The sequence below is a fragment of the Hemitrygon akajei genome, chromosome 11 (assembly GCF_048418815.1).
Source record: "Hemitrygon akajei chromosome 11, sHemAka1.3, whole genome shotgun sequence".
NCBI lineage: Eukaryota > Metazoa > Chordata > Chondrichthyes > Myliobatiformes > Dasyatidae > Hemitrygon > Hemitrygon akajei.
In genome coordinates this window covers 151,041,412-151,065,007 of record NC_133134.1, presented here as the reverse complement: position 1 = coordinate 151,065,007, position 23,596 = coordinate 151,041,412, and the positions used below count along the sequence as shown (strand labels likewise).

Below are 23,596 nucleotides of genomic sequence, written 5' to 3'. Positions count from 1 at the left end.
ACTCATCTTCAAGGCCTCTTCATTTCATGTTCTCAATATTTATTGCTTATTTATTATCATTATTATTATTATAACTTCTTTTTTCCCTCTTTCTTTCTGTATTTGCCCATTTTGTTGAGTTGTTTTACACACTGGTTGTTGCCTGCCTGTTTGGTGCAGTCTTTCATTGATTCTATTGCGTTTCTTGTATTTACTGTGATTTCCAGCAGGAAGATGAATCTCAGGTTTCTATATAGTGACATCTATGTACTTTAATAATAAGTTTACTTTGAACTTCGAATAGAAGTCACAAGTCAAGCCTGATCTTGCATTTTAACTCAACTACTGTCTTAATCACACAGAATTAAGGAGCTAAGATTACATGTAGTGTCTTTTAATTGTTTAAAATAACAGGATGCCACTACTAGCCACACCATCTTTCTCTTCCCCTTTTCCACCTTCCACTGGGATCAATCCCTCAGTGACTCCTTGGTCCACTCATCCATCCCTGCCCACTTCTCCCTGACTCCTGGAACATTCTCCCACAACCACAGAACAAGCAACACCTACTTGCTCATCGTCATGCAGAGTCCTTTGCAGGTGAGGCAAAGATTCACATACATCTCCTGCAACATCATCTACTGGCTTCAGTGAGATATGAAGGCAGTGAATCAAGAATCTTTCACCCATGTCCTTTCTTCCATTCCCACTATTCCTTGTACAGTTTGTGAAGAAATCATTTCAGAAAAGGGAATTATTTCTGACTGTAATCTACTTTTTTATTATTTTCTACTCTGGTAACAGTTACTGCATTCTAAGATCAATATTGCCAAGGTAACTATGATGCTATTCTGAGCTGTTAAATTTGGCAGAGCTCCTGTTCACCACACTTCAGTTAATAGATGCCTATCACTTGCAGAAGAAATTTTGTTTATCAAACAATCTGTCATATTCTCCATTAAATAAATCATTTCCATAGTTATTTTCCTGCAGTTTATTATTTAAATCAGGGGCTTCCAATCATTTTTTTTGTGTCATGGAGGAGTCATTAAGCTGGGGTCTGTGGACCCCAGGTTGGGAAACCCTGCTTTACTGGATTTTATTGAAGTGATCCATTGATGGACAATTTGTAATTGGTTTTTATGTTCTTCCTATCAGCTTCTTTCGAAAATTGTATCTGTCACAAAGGATCCAATATACAGATACCTTAAAAGGACTTAAAGAAAAATGGTTGCTGATAAAAGCTCCAATTAGATTAATATAGTCATCTATAGAGTATTATGAACAGTCAAAAGGTTGTTTTAACTTTTTCACTTATCTTTTTGGAGTCGCCAATTCTGTTGTGCCACTAATATCTCTCAGCACAGGAAGATCTAAGAGAGAATCGTATTATCATAAATCTCCACATATCCAAGGATGAAAGGTGAAAAATCTATTAAGTATCAAGATCGGAAACATCAAAAGAGTTTATTTCCTAGCTTGAAACTTAGATTTAGTTTATTCAAGTGATGCAAAATAGAAAACATTTTAATTATGTGTTAGCAGCTAGTCACTGATAGTAACGTTTGGTTCCAATTTATGGTTTTACTATTCTCAAGGATAATTAAGTGCTGTACCCAGCAGTAAAATAATCTTAACGGCTTCAGTAGTGCAAGAAAAATTTGAAGGAAGGTTGATAGTAGTAAGCCATCTGCTATTAGTTTTCTTCCCAATACAGAGATATAGAAGTAACTTTATTCAACTGCCCATCATTGTTTGGCACCTGAAAATTACCACCCTTTGCACCTTAAAGGCCATAAAATTCAACCTAATATCTAATTAATCTAATGACATCTATCACTGTTCTCAGTAAGTATTCAAAACACCCCTTGTAGTAACAAAATTTTCTAAATGCCTTATATTCTTACAAATAACTTTTCAAATTACTCTGGATGCTGATAATGATTTGCACAGTAGGTGTATATTTCTAAGTATATTGCAATAATTATATAACTCTTTTTAACAGTACATAATTTAGCACTTTAAAAATAATGCTATCTCATTAGTTTCTGATCATTTCCTAGCAAAAGTTTTTTTTTCAGTTTAACTTGGTAATTATCGTTATTAAGGTTAGCTTTCCACACTTCGGTTTTAAATTGGGACATGTTTTTTTTAAATTCAGAGGTACAGCGTAGCAATAGGTCCTTCCAGCACAATGAGCCCACACTGCCCAATTACATCCATGTGAACAATTAACCTACTAACCTGTACATCTTTGGAATTTGGAAGGAAACAAGAACACCTGGAGGAAACCCACACGGTCATGGGGAGAATGTCCAAACTCCTTACAAGCAGTGGTGGGAACTGAATCCGGCTTGCTGGCTCTGTAATAGATTACACGGAGTGCTAATTTACTGTGTCTACAACTCCGGAGCTATTGTGTACACACCCTCCCCCCCCCCCCCCCCCAGTGATACAGTTGTGACCGGACATCAAAACCAACACTCTATAAAGTGACTATTCTGTGCTAAAAGATGACACAAAGTGGTTCAGGTTTTCATTCAGGGACTTTGACAGTAATTCTAGAAGTCAGGAAAATGAAGGCCAAAGTCACACCCCAATGGCTCCAGGTATTTCCATTCAATACTTCACAGAACATAGGTTACTTCTGCTCCATCTAATATCAATGAATCAGAAGAGGTCAGAATCAGGGTCAAAGCCTCTCTACCAAGTTTCTTGACCAAGAACTTGCAGCCAGTAGAAAACTGCTCATGCTTGCCACTAACTTAAGTGGTACATTCAAGTTTATCTTTTCCAGATCTGCCAATGTCAACATCACCCAAAAAGTTGAGTGTATGGCAGTGGGGATTTTTGACATGTAATCTATCACAAAGAGACATAATGTTTGTACGTGCTCCTTGTGACTACGTGGGATTCCTCTGCGTGCTCTGGTTTCCTTCCACAGTCCAAAGATGTACCATTTGGTAGGTTAATTGGTCATTGTAAATTGTTCTGTGATTAGGCTAGGGTTAAATCAGTGGTTGCTGAGCAACATGGCTCAAAGGCCCAGAAGGGCCTATTCCACGCAGTATCTCAATAAATAAAATATACTATGATATCATTTACATTCTCGATGTTCTTGCTTCTTGATGTTGCACTCCAAGAAGCACACAATACTTCACAAATCAACCAACTGATTCCAATGGCATGGAAACCACGACGATTGGAGCTGATGGATTTGTTGCAGCCTTCATCCGCCTTCATAACCGTTGAGTTCGAAGTAACTTCGTCTGCCTGTTCCACGGTTGAAGTCTTGGTTGGATTGTTCTTTATCAGGGACCTCCATGGCGACCTTACCGCCACGGGTGACCCTACCAGGAGCATAGCTCCAGACGGGATCACTCTCGGGATCTCAGAACCACACAAACTTGTCCACCACAACAAGGTGACAATCCACAGAGAAGACCCCTGGTTTAGCCTGCTGTCAAACCTGACATTTAAAAATGATAAAGACTATTCAGATTAAAGAAGTCTAAATGTTAAAGTAATTTAAAGTATTAAAACATTTTAAATTACCTAAAAACAAATAAAAAACGTGAAAGCACAGTCAACACACACAAAATACTGGTGGAACTCAGCATGCCAGGCAGCATCTATGGAAAAGATTGCAGTTGGCGTTTCTGGTCAAGACCCTTCAGCAGGCCCAAAACATCGACTGTCTCTTTTCCATAGATGCTGCCTGGCCTGCTGAGTTCTTCCAGCATTTTGTGTGTGTTGCTTGGATTTACAGCATTTGCAAAATTTCTCATGTTTGTAATTAAAGAACAATCAATTGATTGAAGAGCATGTAAATGATATCATAGTATATTTTATTTATTGAGATACTGCGTGGAATAGGCCCTTCTGGGCCTTTGAGCCATGTTGCTCAGCAACCACTGATTTAACCCTAGCCTAATCACAGAACAATTTACAATGACCAATTAACCTACCAAATGGTACATCTTTGGACTGTGGAAGGAAACCAGAGCATGCAGAGGAATCCCACGCAGTCACAGGGAGCACGTACAAGCAGTGGAAGATGAAGCCGGGTCACTAGTACTGTAAAGCATTGCGCCTATGTCCATCATAGAATTGCAGCAAGCTGGTGGACTTCAGAGCACAGACAGGGAGTTGCTGGCAAAGGATAGCCAGTACGTTCTGGATTTCTAAATTTGTGTGGGATGCACGAAGTTGGTAGCATTTACACAGTGAAATGTCAGCAGCTTGGTGTGGAGAGGCAAGCAGCTCCCAGTGAGTTCAAGCCAATGCTTTTCTAGCTTGGCAGTTATCCACTGGGATCTAAAGTCTACCAGCAACCAGAAGATCACAAATGGGAATGCCCTAACCATGAATTTAATCCTTTTACAAATAAATATTCTAACCTACTCTCTTACAGATTGTTATAAGAGAGTAGTAACATAAGGCCATATGACAAAGGAGCAGAATTAGGCCATTCAGCCCATTGAGCCCACCAGTCCATCTGGCTGAACCCGGATCCCACTCAACGCCATACACCTGTCTTCTCGCTGTATCCTTTTATGTCCTGACCAATCAGGAAATAATCTACATCCTCCTTAAACATATGCACAAACTTGGCCTCCACCGCAGTCTGTGGCACAGCATTCCACAGATTTACTACTCTCTGGCTAAAAAAATTCCTCCTGAACTCTGTTCAAAAAGGTCACCCCTCAATATTAAATCTGTGCCCTCTAGTTCTGGATACCCCCACCATGGGAAACATCCTCTCCACATTCTACCCTATCTAGCCCTTTCAACATTCGGTAAGTTTCAATGAAATCCCCCCGCCCCCCAACAGTCTTCTAAATTCCAGTGAGTACAGGCCCAAAGCCACCAAACGCGCTTCATGTGTTAACCCCTTCATTCCCAGAATCATCCTCATGAACCTCCTCTGGACTCTCTCCAATGACAACACATCCTTTCTGAGATATGAAGCCCAAACCTGTTGACAATACTCCAAGTGTGGCCTAACTAGGGTCTTATATAGGCTCAGCATTATCTCAACATGAGCACTTGAGGTAGAGAAGTGGACATCTTCTCAGATGGACACAAAGGCAAATAACGTCCCCTTTTGCTGACCTGCAAATATTAGTTTTGTGTCAAGGCAACATAGGTGAATGATCCTTTAAAACCTGGAATGATCCAGTAAAACCTTTAAGAATGTATGGATTTCTGTGTTGGTGATCATTAATTCTGCTGATGTGTAATTGCAACTGCTTGTCTTGTAGGTAAATGCATTCCTGTCCTTTGTCATACCCATGGTAATGATCTCAGTCTTGAACACAATCATTGCCAATCAGCTGATAGCAACCTTCAAGCATGCAGCTCAGGACAGTCGGATGTGTACTATCGAAGGGCAACAAAACACACTGAGCATTTCGGTGGAACCAAACCGGATCCAATCCCTTCGGCATGGAGTCAAAGTTCTCAGTATGTATCAACCAAATATTATTTACTTCTATAAGACTTGGTTTTGGAGCATTACTTTATTCCCTTACAGCTCTCTGACAAGTAATGTTTCTCTAGGCAATATGCATGGTGTGGTGCTCAGCAAATGACACTAGAAATGTCTTTATAATACTGTCCATTTGACTCCTGGCCTTCACGTGTGGCTTAGCTATGAAGCTGGCAGGAGAAGGGCCATAGCCAGGTTACTGGTGCCTTAAAACCAGTTGCTTCGGGCAGATGGGGCTCATCAGCCGTGGTTGGCAGCTCATCTAGGAGAAGGAAAACTCTGATCTCAAACCTCCGCTGCCTTGCGGCTGTACCCACTCACGGGGAAGGTTTCTGGAGTAAACTGTGAGGGAAAAATCTGGAGCAGGAGACCCTAAGGCAGTCCTACCTTGAGCTCACTGCTGACTGGCAACTCCTGTGATGCTGCTGGTACCAAATTACATTGGTCTCTGCCATTCCTTTGCAGATGGGGAGCTTTCTACACGGGCAACAGCTTGCTCTCCATATCGCACTGCCTAGGCTTGCATTTCTAGACAGTTAGGATGCAATATCCATGGTCAACTCTGACTGACCACAGGAAGCTGTGGAGGCCAGGTCGTTGGGTGTATTTAAGGCAGAGATTGATAGGTTCTTGATTGGGCATGGCATTAAAGGTTATGGGGAGAAGCTCGGGAACTGGGGTTGAGGAGGAGAAAAAAAGGATCAGCCATTATTGAATGACGGAGCAGACTCAATGGACCAAATGGCCTAATTCTGCTCCGATGTTATATGGTCTTATTGTCTATAATTATAAAATTAAATAAGTTGTGCAAAAATAGTGTTCATGGGTTCATTGTCCATTCAGAAATCTGATGCTAGAGGCTGGTCCTAAAATACTGAGTAGTGAAATCAGGCTGGTGGTCCTGGCATGGATGCTATGTGGCCTCCTTCCTGATAGCAGTAATCCATGAACAGGGTGGGTAGGATCCTTCATGATATTGCTGGCCATTATCCAGCACCCTTCTGTACGTATGGCCGATAGGCTGGCACAGTGATGCACTGGACAGTTTTAACTACCCCTATAGAGCCTTCCGGTTTGAAACGCTGCAGGAGAATTCCTGCTGTCAACGTAGAATAAAATGACTGTGAAATATTTTGCAGAAGTAGTGAGCAACAATTGTCAAAAACATGAAATAAACATGAAAGGAATTGAATTAGGCAGATGCTAGAAGCTGCAGCATGCTACTGAGTGCAGCACTTTGATGGGTTTGATTTGATTGTATGAATGAATGAGAAAGTAGGAAGTGCATTTTGGGAAATAAGGAATGCTGATATTCATGCTTTTAGTGAATACTGCTACAATTGCTCTAGTTAGTGGAGTTTCTGATTCAGATAAACAGTGGAGTCACCTCATAGCATCACATACTCCCTTGATCTAAGTTCAAAGCAGATTAAAACTGAAGAGGTTTTGTATACTTCATCCATGCTGAATCCTTTCATCCATTGGTGTCCTGGACTGCAAGTAATTATTACTTTGCATCAATGAGACAGGCAAAGGACAAAAGGTGGCTGATCACTCGTGTACGTCAAGCTTTTGAAATCCAGCGCAATATTCACAAATAAAGTTGGGTAGCATCTATAAATTCCTCTTAGACTTTGCCTGCAATCATTCTGGGTGGGTCAAATACTAGAGACACAAGAGAAGACAAATGCTAGAATCAAGTACAACACATATGATGCAGAAGGAACTCAGCATGTCATTATAAATACTGGCTGTCTCCCCTCTACCTTTCAGTCCAGGTGAAATGTCTATTTCCTTCTGCAGTGTGGCCTGAGCTGCCAAATTGCTTCAGTGTCTTGTGTTTTGAGCCAAATACTATACGTTCTGATTGAGGATTTCTGAGAACTGATTTGATATCTTTTAATCCTTGCATTTTTTTCTACATACAGTATCATACAAATGGTAGAGAATGCACCAATGGAAAAACATGGGGCCAGGTATCTCCCACAGAGTGCCATCTTGTTGGAGCCAGTTGCATTTTCCTTCATTCTACCATTTTGAGAAGGTGGCTATGGCGATAGCGGGTCAGTCATTATCTAGAATTATACATAGATTGGCACCTTCCTAAATACCATTGATTCTGGAATGGTTCTCATGGATTGAAGTCAGCATGTAAGAAATAAAATGGGGAGAGAAAATTGACATCAGTAGTGTGGAAAATGCAGGAATTCATTATTAAGGAATTGGAAACAGGACACATAGAAAATAATACCAGGAATTGGAATTATGAATGGAATGCCACATTGACAAATATGGTTAAATATTTTTCCAAGTTGTGACTAGTGGAAAACATAAACTGAAATAGTTGATTTTTGGAAGGCCTTCAATAAGGCGCTACAATAGAGATTATTGAACAAAACAAGAAAGCACTGTATTTGGACCATTTTGGATTGAGCTAATGTGCCACAAAGAGCAGTAATGATAATCCATCTTTTTACAGTCTTTCTAAATCACTCCATTAGTGATGTGGAGAAAAGGATCGAATCCAATGTATCAAACTTCATAGAAGATACATAAATGTGGGTTTTAAGGAGCTTGCAGTGCTTGAAGAGATCTGAACTGGCAAATATTTGGCAGATAGGATATAATCTGGAAAGATATAACGTCATTAATCTTGCTAAAGAAAATGGAAGTGGTGTGGCGACCCAATTACTAGCACACTTGAACCGGCTGACAATTAGCCAGCGTGCAGGCACAAAGGAGAAAGCCTGAGGGAGTTTCAGTACGTGCGAGTAGAGGCATCCGGTGGGTGAGCGAGGCTTTAAAGCAAGACTGTGAAGTTGGAATAAACTTTATCTTTGACTGCAGTTTACCAACTCCGTGTCATTATTTTTGTGCTGCGTGTAGCACACCGCTACAGTGGGATATTTCTTGAACAGTGTTGATGTTGAATACTCTTGTAAATAAATGGACAAGTAGTTAGGAAATCCAACGCTATATTAACCTTTATCAAAGGAGAATTTGAGTACAAGAACAAAGATTTTTTTGCTCCTGTTGTCTAGGGAGCTCATGAGGTTGTTCCTGGAATACTGTCTGATCTGCCTAACTGAGGAATATACTTGCAAGAAAATACTTGCAATAGAGGGAATGCAAAGGGTGACCAGATTGATTCCTGGATTTGATACTCTTGGACTTTTGGAGAATGAAATGTAATCTCAATGATGCATTTTTAAATCATAAATGCAAGGAGGGTGTTTTCCTCAGCTGAGGTGTTTAGCATCCAGGAATTCTAAACTCAAAGTACAGGATTTGACAAGACAAAGACCAGAAGGAATTTGTTCAATCAGAAGTTAGATTTCTGTAAATAGTGGGTGGTGTAGCTTTTATCATTGAGTTAATGAGAAAAAGATAGATAGATAGATAGATAGATGGATAGATACTTTATTCATCCCCATGGGGAAATTCAACTTTTTTTCCAATGTCCCATACACTTGTTGTAGCAAAACTAATTACATACAATACTTAACTCAGTAAAAAATATGATATGCATCTAAATCACTATCTCAAAAAGCATTAATAATAGCTTTTAAAAAGTTCTTAAGTCCTGGCGGTAGAATTGTAAAGCCTAATGGCATTGGGGAGTATTGACCTCTTCATCCTGTCTGAGGAGCATTGCATCGATAGTAACCTGTCGCTGAAACTGCTTCTCTGTCTCTGGATGGTGCTATGTAGAGGATGTTCAAAGTTATCCATAATTGACCGTAGCCTACTCAGCGCCCTTCGCTCAGCTACCGATGTTAAACCCTCTGTCGTACTTTGCCCACGACAGAGCCCACCTTCCTTACCAGCTTATTAAGACGTGAGGCGTCCCTCTTCTTAATGCTTCCTCCCCAACACGCCACCACAAAGAAGAGGGCGCTCTCCACAACTGACCTATAGAACATCTTCAGCATCTCACTACAGATGACGCCAACCTTCTAAGGAAGTACAGTCGACTCTGTGCCTTCCTGCACAAGGCATCTGTGTTGGCAGTCCAGTCTAGCTTTTCGTCTAACTGTACTCCCAGATACTTGTAGGTCTTAACCTGCTCCACACATTCTCCATTAATGATCACTGGCTCCATATGAGGCCTAGATCTCCTAAAGTCCACCACCATCTCCTTGGTCTTGGTGATATTGAGACGCAGGTAGTTTGAGTTGCACCATATCACAAAGTCCTGTATCAGTTTCCTATACTCCTCAATAGACCTTTAAATATTAAATATTAAAAGAATTATGAGCTATAGAGTTAATACAGGGCAGTAACACTGAGGTAAAAGATCAGCCATGATGTTTACGAACAGAACGCTGGAAGAACTCAGCAGGTCAGGCAACATCCATGAGAAAAGAGTAGCCAACGTTTCGGGCCGAGACCCTTCATCAGCCATGATGTTTCCTATGTTTATACGAGATGGTTTTGATGTTGCAGTTTTCCAAGGGGGATTTGAAAACATTTATGAATCTCATGTGCTGTCCATATGATAATCTCTTCCCCACACAAATTGATCAAATGACGTACAACATCGATTATCTCTTGTCTTCTTATTATGTTCTTACAACATTCCTACCAGTTCATAAAGCAACTCTTTTAAGAGATGCAAACTGGTTTGAAATAAAGTTGGCAAACCGAAACTGTTAAGAATTATTCACAAATTCAGGTCTTCCTGCTAACAAATTAATGTTGTAGTTAGCACTGGAGGGATGTTCCATTTCTCTTAATGAGCAAGCAAACAACACAAGACAAACATGAAACCCATAAAATGTTGCCTTATTGCATAATGTTGCTGGGCCATTTTGGAATATCTGTTTGTCATTTGCAAAGTTACAATATCTTAAAGTATTTAATGCTCAGATACAAGCCATTCAGCCTAAAGAAAGATTTAACAATTTCCTTTATCTGTCACATATACATCAAAACGTACAATGAAATATGTCATTTACGTTAAATCAGATTAGCAATGAGTCTGCTGGGGGAGGCCTGCAGGTGTCTCCACGCTTCCAGCACCAACACAGCATGCCCATAACTTACAAACCCTAAATATACATCTTTGCAATGTGGGAGGAAACCAGAGCACCCAGAGGACACCCAGCTGGTCACGTGGAGAACGTATAAACTCCTTTCAGACAATGGGCAGGAATCGAACCATGATCAGTGATTGCTGGCTCTGTAAAGCGATTGCGCTAACCACTGTGCTACCATGCCATCCCATGCCCATATTTATGCTCTATGCAAATCGCTTTATCAGCCTCTGCCTAATACGACCACATCTGGATGATTAGCGCTGTCTGCTTCTTGATATGCTTGATATTTATCAATTGGCTTCTAGAAACACTTCTCCTGAATTAGATTCCTTAGTCTGTGTTCAGTTTAAGAAAGATTAAGATGCTTCTTCAATGAATTACTATACTGTATTCAGGGATTCATCTTCAAATCTGGATGAATATGCCACAGTTGTTACCAACTTCATTGAAACCTGTGTAGATGAGTGTATGCCCATGAAAACTTGCTGTATGCTCCCAAACCAAAATCCATGAATGAACCAAGAGGTTCTTCATCTGCAAGGGCTAGGCCTGTGGCATTTATGTCTGGTGACCCAGATCTGTACAAGAAAACCAGGTATAACTTGCGGAGGGTTATTTCAAGAGCGAAGAGACAATTGCGAGTGAGGTTGGAGGTGACATCAGATGCTCATTAACTCTGACAGTTTACAAGATTTTACTTCCTACAAAATGAAACCTACTAGCATGAATGGCAGCAATGCTTCACTCCAGGATGAGCTCACACCCCTATGCCCTCTTTGAAAGGAAGAATATATCTACAGCTGTGAAGATCCCTGCTGCACCTGGTGATCCTAAGATCTCTGTCTCAGAGGCCAATGTTAGGCTGTCTTAAAGAAGAATGAACTCTCACAAGGTGGCAAACCCTGATGGAATACCTGGTAAGGCTCTGAAAACTTGTGCCAACCAACTGGCGGAAGTATTCAAGGACATTTTCAATTTCTCACTGCCATGGGTGGAAGTTCCCGCTTGCTTCAAAAAGGCAACAATTATACCAGTGCCTAAGAAGAGTAATGTAAGCTGCCTTAGTGACTATCACCCAGTAGCCCTCACATCTACAGTGATTTTGAGAGGTTGGTCATAGCTAGAATTAACTCCTGCCATAGCAAGAGCCAGGACCCATTGCAATTTGCTGATCACCACAATAGGTCAATAGCAGATGCAATCTCGATGGTTCTTAGATCTCCTGGACAATACAAACATCTATATCAGGATGCTGTTCATCGACTATAGCTCAGCATTCAATACCATCATTCCCACAATCCTGATTGAGAAGTTACAGAACCTGGGCCTCTGTACCTCCTTCTGCAAGTGGAACCTCGACTTCTTAACCGGAAGACCACAATCTGTGCAGATTGATGATAACATATCCTCCTTACTGATGATCAACACTGGCACACCTCAAGGGTGTGTGCTTAGCCCACTGCTCTTCTCCCTCTATACCCATGACTGTGTGGCTATGTATAGCTCAAATACTATGTATAAATTTGCTGAAGATACAGCCATTGTTGGTAGAATCTCAGATGAAGATGAGAAGGCTTACAGGAAAAAGGTTTACCAGCTAGTTCAGTGGTGTTGCAACAACAACGTTGCACTCAATGTCAGTAAGACGAAAAAGCTGATCGTGAACTTCAGGGAACATGAACCAAGCCTCATAGTGGGATCAGAATTGCAGAGTGAGCAATTTCAAGTTCCTGGGTGTCAAGGTCTCTGAGGATCTAACCTGGTCCCAACATATCAATTCAGCTATAAAGAAGGCAAGCCAGCAGCTGTATTTCATAAAGAGTTTGAAAAGATTCAGGTTGTCAACTAAAACACTCAAACTTCTACAGATGTACCGTGGAGACCATTCTGATAGACTGCATCACTGTCTGGTATGGGGGTGGGTGGGGAGGAGAGGTGCTACTGCAGAGGACCAAAAGAAACTATAGAGGGTTGTAAAATTAGTCAGAGGGTGGTAAATCTGTGGCTGTACAAGCCAAGTCATTGGGTGTATTTAAGGCAGAGATGGCTAGGTTCTCGATTAGCCAGGGTATCAAAGGGTATGGGGTGATGGCAGGGGAGTAGGGATGACTGGAAGAATTGGATCAACCCATGATTGAATGGCGGAGCAGACTCGATGGGCCAAATGGCCTACTTCTGCTCCTATATCTTATGATCTTATGAAAATTAGTCAGCTCCATCTTGGGTACTAGCCTCCATTGTACCCAAGACATCTTCAAGGAGCGGTGCCTCAGAAAGGTGATGTCCATTATTAAGGACCCCCGCCACCCAGAACATGCCCTTTTCTCTTTATTACCATCGGCGGAGAGGTACAGAAGCCTGAAGCCACACACGCAGTGATTCAGGAACAGCTTCTTCCCCTTTGCCATTCAATTCCTAAATGGGCATTGAACCCATGAACAATACCTCACTTTTTATAATACATATAATTTCTGTTTTGCGCTATTTTTATATATAGACAAACACACACACACACATACATACTTAATGTAATTGATTTACTTAAAATATCACAACACACGTCACCGATAATAAACCTGATTCTGACTCTGGATTAATGAAAGTAACTGGGTGAGTCTGATATCATGCAGCACGTTTAATAGATCTTATTTACTTATTGATGTACAGCACAGAATAGGCCCTTCCGGTCCGTCGAGATGCACGGCCCAGCAATCCCCCGATTTGACCCTAGCCTAATCACATGGCAACTTACGATTACCAATTAACCTGCTAATGGACCGTTTTTGGAATGTGGGAGGCAGCAACAGGAATTGAACCCAGGTTGCTGGTACTGTAAAATGGTGTGCTAACCACTATGCTACCTTTGCAACCCTAAAATACAAATGAAGACAGTAAAACGATTATCATATTACACAACACCTAACTTTTTAAAGTGGGTAAAATTCACAACCTACACCAATAAAAATTCTCTACTTCCAATAAAAATTACAATTACAATAAGTTTACTCAGAGAGTAACTGAATAATTTCTATAATTCCACAGATCGACAAGGACCTAGTGTAAATTTGATTCTGTCTGATGCCATCTAGTCAAGTGGAAAATAAAACTATATTTCATATTCTATGCAGTTGACATGTTAACCACAGAGAGAAGGATTTTGATTTACAGAATGTTTTTCACGATCCCAAGACATGCTAAACCTTCTTGCAGTTAATCAAGTACTTTTGACGTGTAGATGCAACGTAGCCAATTTGCACACAATGGTTTCAAAACAGGATCCAGAGAAAGATTAAAGATTAGCTTTATTTGTCATTTGTACCTCAAAACATCGAAGTATACAGCGTTGGGTATCATTTTCATCAAATAAAATCAACAAAGTTTGCCCTGGGCAAGTGTTGCCATTGCTTCCGCCACCAACATAGCATGCCGATAACTCACTTACCCTTGTACGGTATGCGTTCAACCATGCCAACTTCCAAGGTTTAGACACTCCGATTCTCCAGAGTATGGATAGCTTGCACAGCCCCTTTAATGATCCTGGACTGCTCCGCTAATTGACAGCCATGTTTTGGTGTCAAGATTTGGATTTTTAAAGAGAATCTGAACTCAGACTCAGTGCTCAATCATTAGCGCACCTTTGGGATTTCTGTCTCATCCGCATTCTCATCTGGTCTCCTCAGGTTCTCATCTAGCAGCTAGTCAAGAGGTTAATGTTACAGCTATATAGGACCCTGGTCAGACCCCACTTGGAGTACTGTGATCAGTTCTGGTCGCCTCACTACAGGAAGGATGTGGAAGCCATAGAAAGGGTGCAGAGGAGATTTACAAGGATGTTGCCTGGATTGGGGAGCATGCCTTATGAGAATAGATTGGATGAACTCGGCCTTTTCTCCTTGGAGTGACGGAGGATGACAGGTGACAGGTGATAGAGGTGTATAAAATGATGAGAGGCATTAATCATGTGAATAGTCAGAGGCTTTTTCTCAGGGCTGAAATGGCTAACACGAGAGGACACAGTTTTAAGGTGCTTGGAAGTAGGTACAGAGGAGATGTCAGGGGTAAGTTTTTTTACACAGAGAGTGGTGAATGCGTGCAATGGGCTGCCGGCAGTGGCAGTGGAGGTAGAAGCAATAGGGTCTTTTAAGAGACTCCTGAATGGATACATGGAGCTTAGAAGAATAGAGGGCTATGCGTAAGCCTAGGTAGTTCTAAGGTAGGGACATGTTCGGCACAGCTTTGTGGGCTGAAGGGCCTGTATTATTCTGTAGGTTTTCTGTGTTTCTAACCCTGTTCTTATCTCAGTCTCGAAATTGTGTCTTGAATCTAGTCTGGGATACTCCAGCACTTGGGTCTTTACTGTCCTCGCCTAGGCCTCTCGTCACTAACCCTAACCCTAACCATAGTCTTGGGAATGTGGGAGGACACTGGAGCACCTGGAGGAAGCCCATGTGGTCACATGAAAAATGTACAACTCCTCACAGGCAGCGGCAGGAACTGAATCCCAACCGGTGATCTCTGCCTCTGGAATAGCATTCTGCTAACTGCTATGCCACCATGCCACCCTTTAAAGTATGTCCATAACTGTACTTTAACCTCTAGCTTGTTGTTATATAATTCTGTATTCTTTAATTGTTGAATGTTGTTTTTCGTTGCACAATCATACCAACACATTTCAACAAATTCCGAGCACATATAAATGTACATGGCAAATAAAGGTAATCATTGACCCTTTCGAGTGAGATTGAGATGATGCCCAGATAATGTGAGGAATAAAATAAGATAATACAAAAATTAATACTCTACCTCCCACTCTCAATAGTTTCTTGGGATTTTGCACATCAATCTGCCGTTTCTGGTTAAAATCAGGCAGATATCCAGCAGTTGCAACGAGGACCCCCCAATGGTGTCACAGAAGATCTCTCCCATTTTAGGGGATAACGTGAGGCATAGCAATGAGCCACACAGGCTAACAAGGGAACACTTACCCTATATTCAGCAGCATGTTTCCAATCTCTCGTATACAAAATCAGTAAAGGAAGCAGAACAGCGCTGGAAATGCTGAGAAGTTCTGTGGAGAGAAACAGTTAGTGTTTCATGTCGATGACTTTTCATTAGAACTTCGGTGAATACACGGAAATCATTAAGATGGGCGTTTTCTCCCTTAATAAACATCTCTATTCAATGACTAAAGTAACGCAGATGTTGAAAAAATATAGTAATAGAGTGAGACAAGTTATCTTTTGAAAACAATATAAAATCGGGTATTTACTAAATATCCTACATACAGGGATGGCGAACATGTATCAAAATGGCACGTGCAAAATGTTGGTGACTTGGGGCATGCAGTGCTGCCCTCAATTCCTTAAACCAAACCCATAATCAAAAGATATATAACAATTATCAATACTGCCAAATGAAGCAGTGAATGACTGTTTACAGCCTGAGGACAGCGGGATGTTTTCGCAGGAAATGTCTCCTACTCAATGGCTGTAAGAACCTATGATACTGGATGATATTTTTTAAATCCTCGTAGACCTCATGTACACATCAATATCTGGATAGTAAATGGTTAGGGCAGTTGGCATTGTTTTCACTCTGCTTATATTTTATTTTCAGCTGTTCGTGAATAAACACTGGATATTCAGTGATAACAACAGTAAATACTGTACATGACTTAGCATCTCCATGAATATTTATTTTTCAATTATCTTTTTAACATATTAATATTAATAATTTTTGAACAATGCTTTATTTATTTCAGTCTATTACATTTTATTAAGAGTAAAACAATAAATACAGATAAATACGCTATAGGACATCCTTTTTCCTTAAAAAGATCATAATTATTGTTACTAACTATTAATCAATGATAATTGTAGAATCTAAGCTATTATTGATTGCGGAACACTTTAGGTTTCATCAGCAAAAAGTGAACAGCAAATTAATTCAAAGATTCAAAGTACCTTTATTATCATACAATCCTGAAATTCCTCTTCCCCACAGACAGCCATGAAACAAAGAACCATGGAGCCAACCCGTTCAAAGGAAAACATCAACATCCCCCTTCCCCCCACACGCAAACAACAAAAAATAGAGTGAAAACATAGAATATAAAACACAAAATCAAAAGGCATATTTCAGTTCAGCTCAGTGTTCATTATCTGCTGGTCACCCCAATTCAAAAATCGCCCAAAAGTAGCAACAAAAAAAAGAAGTGGCCAGAACTAGAATGCATTATAAACCTGAATGAGAGTACAAATATAAAAAGCACCACGATTAAACCTTGCTCTGACAGCATTGAGGAAGATGGAGATCACGCAATCACAGGGACCTTTCCTCAAAAGCAGTGAGCAACAGGAAGAGAAAGACCGCCACACACAGACACCCATCTCTAGCAAGAGGCTGGTAGACGGCGCTGAATACTCGCTCGCTCTCCACACTTACCTCGATGATTTCAATCTTCCTCGGCACTTTAATCAGCGGGATCGGCAAGAGATGGAGTCCGTCGTGGGCCCACGCCCTGTCTCCAGGCTTCCTGGCCTGCATGCCACTCACTTTGCTCCTGCTCGCAGCCTCGTGGAACCCTCTCAGAGACAGCAAAGCACCAGATCACCCAATCACAACGAAAGCATACCGCCAGGATGTACATAAAATGGAATTGGACACTTGTTTCAGTAACTCCACAAAATGAGTTTGATCGCGTTTCAAAGATACTGAACTGAAGCCTGCAGATATCCAAATAAGAACTTCCACTGGAGAAAAGATAAATCCTTCATAACAGTGAAATACAACAACCAACAAGACATGCTGGGCTTGTATTGGTAAAACCAGGAGGGTCAGGTTTTTTGGTTCGTGATTGGCTGAGACAGCTACAACTTGATTGGAGATCCATCCGCCATTTGCATGCCACATCCCCTGTAACAGTCAACTGATAGCGAATTAAGAGAGGTACTGGATGATGCCACTGCAGTGTTCCAGGATGGCATCGGAAAACTCAGATATATCAAGGGTAAAATAATGTTAAGTGAAAATGCCGCACCCAAGTTTTACAAAACTTTATAGTTCCATACATCAGTCATGATAAAGTAGCCAGTGAGCTGATCGCATGGTGGCTGAATGAATTAGTTTCTGTCACGGTTCCGGCCGTCCCTTCCGTTTATTCCTCATGTTCTCCTAATTCCTTTTTCCCCATGTTTCTCCTGCTTGTGTGTTTGTGTGTGTGTGTGTGTGTGTGTGTGTGTGTGTGTGTGTGTGTGTGTGTGTGTGTGTGTGATCATTCCTTTTGTTCTCCCGGGCTTCCTGATTGCAATGCACCTGAATCTCATCTAACCTGCAGCATAAATACCCTGGTTTTCCATCCACTCATCGCCAGATCATTGCTTCAGCCAGTGGGGCAGTTCACGTTCTAGGCTGCTTAGAATTGCGTATTCTAAGTTTTGTTTCCGCACTGTTGTTTGCCCGTGTTAACTCTGTCTCTCCGTGCTAACAGGAGCATTGCATGCTGCCTGCCTTCCTGCTCATCCTCCTGCCTGCCATTCTCCTCACACCCTTGTCTGCATCCCTGCTCTCCCTTGTCCCGCTACCCACCTAGACTCTCCGCAGGCTCAGTGGTTAAACGCCGCGCTCTGACCACAGCGATTGGGGTTCAACCCCCAGTCAAGCCTCACTCTCTTTCCTCTGCTTTCCTTGGCCTAACCCTCACTCCCCACCCTTCCCTGCAACCATTAATAGACACACTTCAGAATACTCTACCTCCCGTTTGGGTTCACCCGTTCGTCGCAACAGAACAATCTGGCCAACATGGACCCAGCGGACACAAACACCATCCAACAAGCCCCCGCCAGACAGGGTTCCCTACTGGGACGGCACAACCAACTCCTCCAGGTCAGGGAGAACCTCCATTCCCTGTCTGTTTACGTCACACAGATCGGTAACCAGGTGGACCGAGTCTCCACTCATATCACTCAACCCACACCTGGAACCTCACTCAGAAAGCCTCACGTACCAGAGCTGGAGCTCTACGCTGGAGACCTGGGGAAGTGCCGGGGTTTCCTCCTTCAATGGTCCCTGGTGTTTGAGCAGCGGCCATCGACCTACTCCACAAATAAGTCTAAAGTTGCTTATGTTATTGGGTTGCGAAGGGGAAATGCATTAGCATGGGCCACAGCAGTTTGGGACAACCAACTTGATATCTGCTCCTCTTTCGCCAGTTTCATTGCGGAGATGAGAAAGGTCTTCGATCACTCAGTCTGGGGTAGAGACGCCGCCAAGCGCCTGCTCACTCTCCGCCAGGGCTCCTGCAGTGTTGCTGAATATTCAGTAGAGTTCCGGACTTTAGCGGCCGACTCAGGGTGGAACGATGAGTCACTCCGGGGGGGTTTCTGAATGGACTCAACGACCTGGTGAAGGACGAGTCGGCAGCGAGGGACGATTCCGACAGCCTGGATTCCCTGATCTCCCTGACCACCAGGTTGGACAATCGCCTCCAGAGCGCCGTAGAGAGAGAACTGGTCGACCACCACCTTTGGACACCTCTTGGCGGTCTTTACCGCCCCTCACCAGAACAAGCCTCTCTCCCCCTCCTGCACCCCAGGTAGCTTCCAGCCTTGCCGCTTCGACTGCACCGGGAGAGGAACCCATGTAACTGGGACAGAACTGCCTTTCTCCCGCTGAACGACTCTGGAGAATGAGAGCGAGCGAGTGTCTTTATTGCGGTCAGTCCGGCCACCTCCTTGCCACCTGTCCCCTTCGGCCAAAAGGTGGGGGGGGGGGGCTCACCAGTAGCTGTGGGGACCCTGGCGAGCCAGACAACCTTCCCTTTCGTCCCCTGACCCCAGATGCAGCTTCAAGCCATTCTGTGTTACAACCAACAGTCCTTGCCTCTTCTAGCACTAATGGACAGAGGGAAACTTCCTGGATGGAAACCTAGCCCTCCAAGCCGATATTTCTCGTGAGCCTCTGTGTAACCCCCGGACGTCAATGCACTAGACGGTAAACTCCTGACCCGTGTCACGCACTGCACGGAACCTCTGCTTCTCCTTCTCTCCAAAAACCATCAGGGACAGATATGGTTCAATCTAATCTCCTCTCCTCAGGCCCCTTTAGTTCTTGGGCACCCATGGCTAAGCCGTCATAACCCCCATATCAATTGGTCCGCTGGGAAGATAGTCAACTGGAGCTCGTTCTGCCATTCCTCTTGCCTGCAATCAGCCCTTCCCGCAGTGGAGGTCACTATGACCTTGTCGGCCTCTGAACTTCCTGACTTGTCCACTGTTCCCGCAGAATATCATGATCTTGGAGAGGTGCTTAGTAAGCAATGGGCCCTTTCTCTGCCTCCACATCGCCCTTACGATTGCGCGATTACCTTCTCCCCGGAGCCTCACTACCCACCAGTCGGCTCTATAGCCTGTCCCGTCCAGAAAGCATGCAAGCAAAGTCCGAAGATAAAGCACAAGGTGGTGAGAAAGGATTTGAAAAGGGTAATTTTGAAACAACTCAGTCACGTTCTAAGGATAAAGTGCCAGATCTGCTTTGTGATGAGAAATCAGAAGTAAAGGAGATCAAGTTGCCAGCCGCTATATCCAAGCCTAAAACAGATCTTGTAGATGAGCCAAGCAGAGACAAGAGTAACAAGCTGAGAAACGTGGCAGAGTGTGCGGAGGAGGTGGGAATGACCAAAAGTAATGAAATGCAAGGGAGTCATAAAGTGGAGAGTGATCAGTCCCGATCTAAAGCTGACCTGCATACAGATATTAAAAATGAAGAAATTGTAGAAGGGAATAAAGATATTGTACATTTTGAGTTAAAGGAATGGCATTTAGGAGAAAATAAAGCAAATAGTACAGAAGAAAAATCTGAAAATACATTCTCAAAATCAAGTGATAAATTTGAAAATGATCACTGTAATAATGAAGGAACTGATATAGAATATGCCCTGTTGCATTTAAAAGAAAGCAGACTAGATACTAAGGAAATTGCACACGCTTCTCCAGGAAACATGGTGCAAATTGAAAATTTGATAAAATCTGAAGACAAATTAGAGGAGAAATCTGCTGTAGTGGATGAACCTGTTGAAGCCATACCACTTCAATCACCACAGGAGGAAAGTCCAACACAATCACAAGAAAAGACTACAAAGGTTTGAAGGTAAAGCAAGAAACCTGACCAGTGATGTAAGTAGCCAGAATAAACCAACCGTTCGTGAAGCTAAGAAAGTGAGCAGTCCTGAGCGTCTGTCTGTAACCGAGCAAGAAAAGCGTTCACTGACTTCCACAAAAGAGAAAGCAACAACTGATTTAAAGCGGAAAATCTCCAGCACCAGTATCAGTTGCAAGATCAAGAAATCAACCGTCTCCTGTGATTAAACAAGGGCGTAAAAGAGAAGCAAGTCCAGAACACAAGAGACAACAACATAAAACTCAAGCTACCCAGATCCATGCACATTCATCCCACGTTCCACGTCTCCCAATTGAAACCTGAATCTGTCAGCCATCTGTGCCCTCCTGCTGAACCACCCGCCCAGGTCGTCGACAATCCTGGCAAGCCTGCTGGTTCACCTGGAGGCTCCCATTGAGGAGGGTACTGTCACGGTCCGCCATCCTTCCCGTTTATTCCTCAAGTTCTCCTAATTCCCTTTTCCCCTTGTTTCTCCTGCTCGTGTGTGTGTGTCGGCGCCGTTCCCCTTTTGTTCTCCCGGGCTTCCTGATTGCAATGCACCTGAATCTCATCTAACCTGCAGCATAAATACCCTGGTTTTCCATCCACTCATCGCCAGATCGTTGCTTCAGCCAGTGGGGCAGTTCACGTTCTAGGCCGCTTAGAATTGCGTATTCTAAGTTTTGTTTCCGCGCAGTTGTTTGCCCATGTTCACTCTGTCTCTCCGTGTTAACAGGACCATTGCCTTCTGCCGCCTGACTTCCTGCTCATCCTCCTGCCTGCCATTCTCCTCACACCCTTGTCTGCATCCCTGCTCTCCCTTGCCCCGCTACCCGCCTAGACTCTCCGCGGGCTCAGTGGTTAATTGTCACGCTGTCACCACAGTGACCTGGGTTCGACCCCCGGTCAAGCCTCGCTCACTCCTCTGCTTTCCTTGGCCTAACCCTCACTCCCCACCCTTCCCTGTAACCATTAATAGACACTCTTCAGAATACTCTACCTCCATGTCAATGTCCTGAGTTTGGGTTCACCTGTTGGTCGCAACAGTTCCAAGGTTCAGAGGTTCCAGTAGCCAGTATGTGTGGTGATCACCATCAAACCAGTACTGAAAGTAGATCAGTACCCTCTGCCCACGATAGAGAATATCTTCACAAACCATCTGGAACAAAACACTTCAGCAAAGTATACTTAGCTGAGTCTAACCTATAGATGGAGGAAGAGTGCAAAGTGTTTCTCACCGTAAATACTCACAAAAGACTTTATTACTACAATAAGCTTATTTTTTCGAGTAGCGGCTACACCTGCACTCTGTCAGAAAGCTACAGGCCAGGTGCTGCCAGGCTGTCCAGGCACTCACGGATGACATCATTGTTACCAGCGGGGACGAAAAGGAGTGTCTCCAGAATCCCAGGGCAGCGCTAAAAAGCTCAGAAGATTATGGGCTCACAGCGTGATGCAACAAGTATTCTTTAAACCAAGCATCACTTACTGCGACCCCTGACGCACAAGAATTACACAAGTGTGCTGATAAAATTGAAGCAGTTTTGGGTATCGCAAGGCCAAAGAATATGTCATCGTTGTGGGCCTTTGTTAAGATTTGTCAATGACTATAAAAGGTTTCTGCCAAACCTGGCTACTGTGCCCCACCCCCTTGATCTCGTTACTACAGATTGGGAAGTGATGACTTCAAACACTGTCCTCACATACTATGATCCACATCATCCAGTGAAACCTACCTGTTACACCTTGTCTTATGATATGGGTGCAGTCATGTCACACGTAATGACTGATGGAAGTGAATACCCCATAGCCTTTGCATTATGTTCTTTTAACACTGCAGAGAAAAATTATGCACAGATTTACAGAGGGTTCTTGAGTCTGGTTTGGGGAAAACATTTCAACCAGTATCTGTATGGAAGAGAATTTACCATCTTTACTGTTTGTCAACCACTTGTGTCCATTTGTTACCCACAAGAGGGTGTTCCACTTACATCAGCAGTTTGAAAGAAATGACAGGCTCTGTTTCTTGAAAGATGTAATTACAGAATTGAATTCAAAAGGGCAACTAATCATGGAAATGCTGATGATTGTCCTGTTTACCTTTGGAAAAGTTATAGAACAAGACACTCCTCTTGATGTCTTCAAGGATTCAAGATTTGAAATACATTTATTATCAAAGAACGTATAGATTATACGCCTTGACATTTGTCTGCTTACAGGCAGCCACAAAGCGAGAAACACAGAGACACAGCCCCCCCCCCCAAAAACAGAAAGACAGAAACCTCTGCACAGAAAAAGAGAAAGAAAAGAACACAATAGAAGAAAGCGACAGAGTTCCAAATGGATTGAGTCCTTCGATCCGCTCCCTGACACAGCCGGAGTGGACTCTACCCTTGGTCTCAGTAGCACCGCTAAGAGATGACTGAGCATCTGGGAGAAATCAGCCCAATCCTCACCTCCGTTCTGGACACTCAGGCTTTCTAGTCTGTCTGGACCAGCACTTAAACTGTCCAAGCACCAGGTTAGTGGCTCACTCTAGGAACTAGAACCCAGAATAACGACACACTTGGGCTGCCCAGCCTGAAGACGTTCTCGACCACACCAAGTCGGCTCAGTGCTTGGAGCAATCCTGTGTCTCAGCTGGTTTAGGTAGTCGGTCATTGAAACTCTTCGGCATTGACTCCTCTCCAATTCCAACCCCAATAGTGATACCAAATCCATCTGCAAACCCGTCTTGAACATGTTACGCTTTGGCTTGGCGATGCACCTGCACATCCCATCCTTCAAATCACCTTCACCTCTGCTTGTGTCTTCATTGTCTGCGCTGATAGTATTGTCTTCAGAAAAGGTGTTATATGTGATATTTTGAGTTGATATCTTCCCTTTCCTGGAGACTGCACACCCAGAGACTGCCTTCATCGTCACGGCGACT

At 42.9% G+C, this 23,596-nt stretch overlaps 1 protein-coding gene across 2 annotated transcripts in view; it reads left to right on the top strand.

The window, feature by feature from the left end:
• Positions 1-23,596, top strand: part of LOC140736129 (neurotensin receptor type 1-like) — a 65,398-nt gene that overhangs the window by 15,272 nt on the left and 26,530 nt on the right. For both annotated transcript variants that reach the window (XM_073061924.1, XM_073061923.1), the window contains exon 2: positions 5,244-5,445. In XM_073061924.1, coding sequence (XP_072918025.1) covers positions 5,244-5,445 — 202 coding nt within the window. The remainder of the gene's footprint in view (positions 1-5,243; positions 5,446-23,596) is intronic.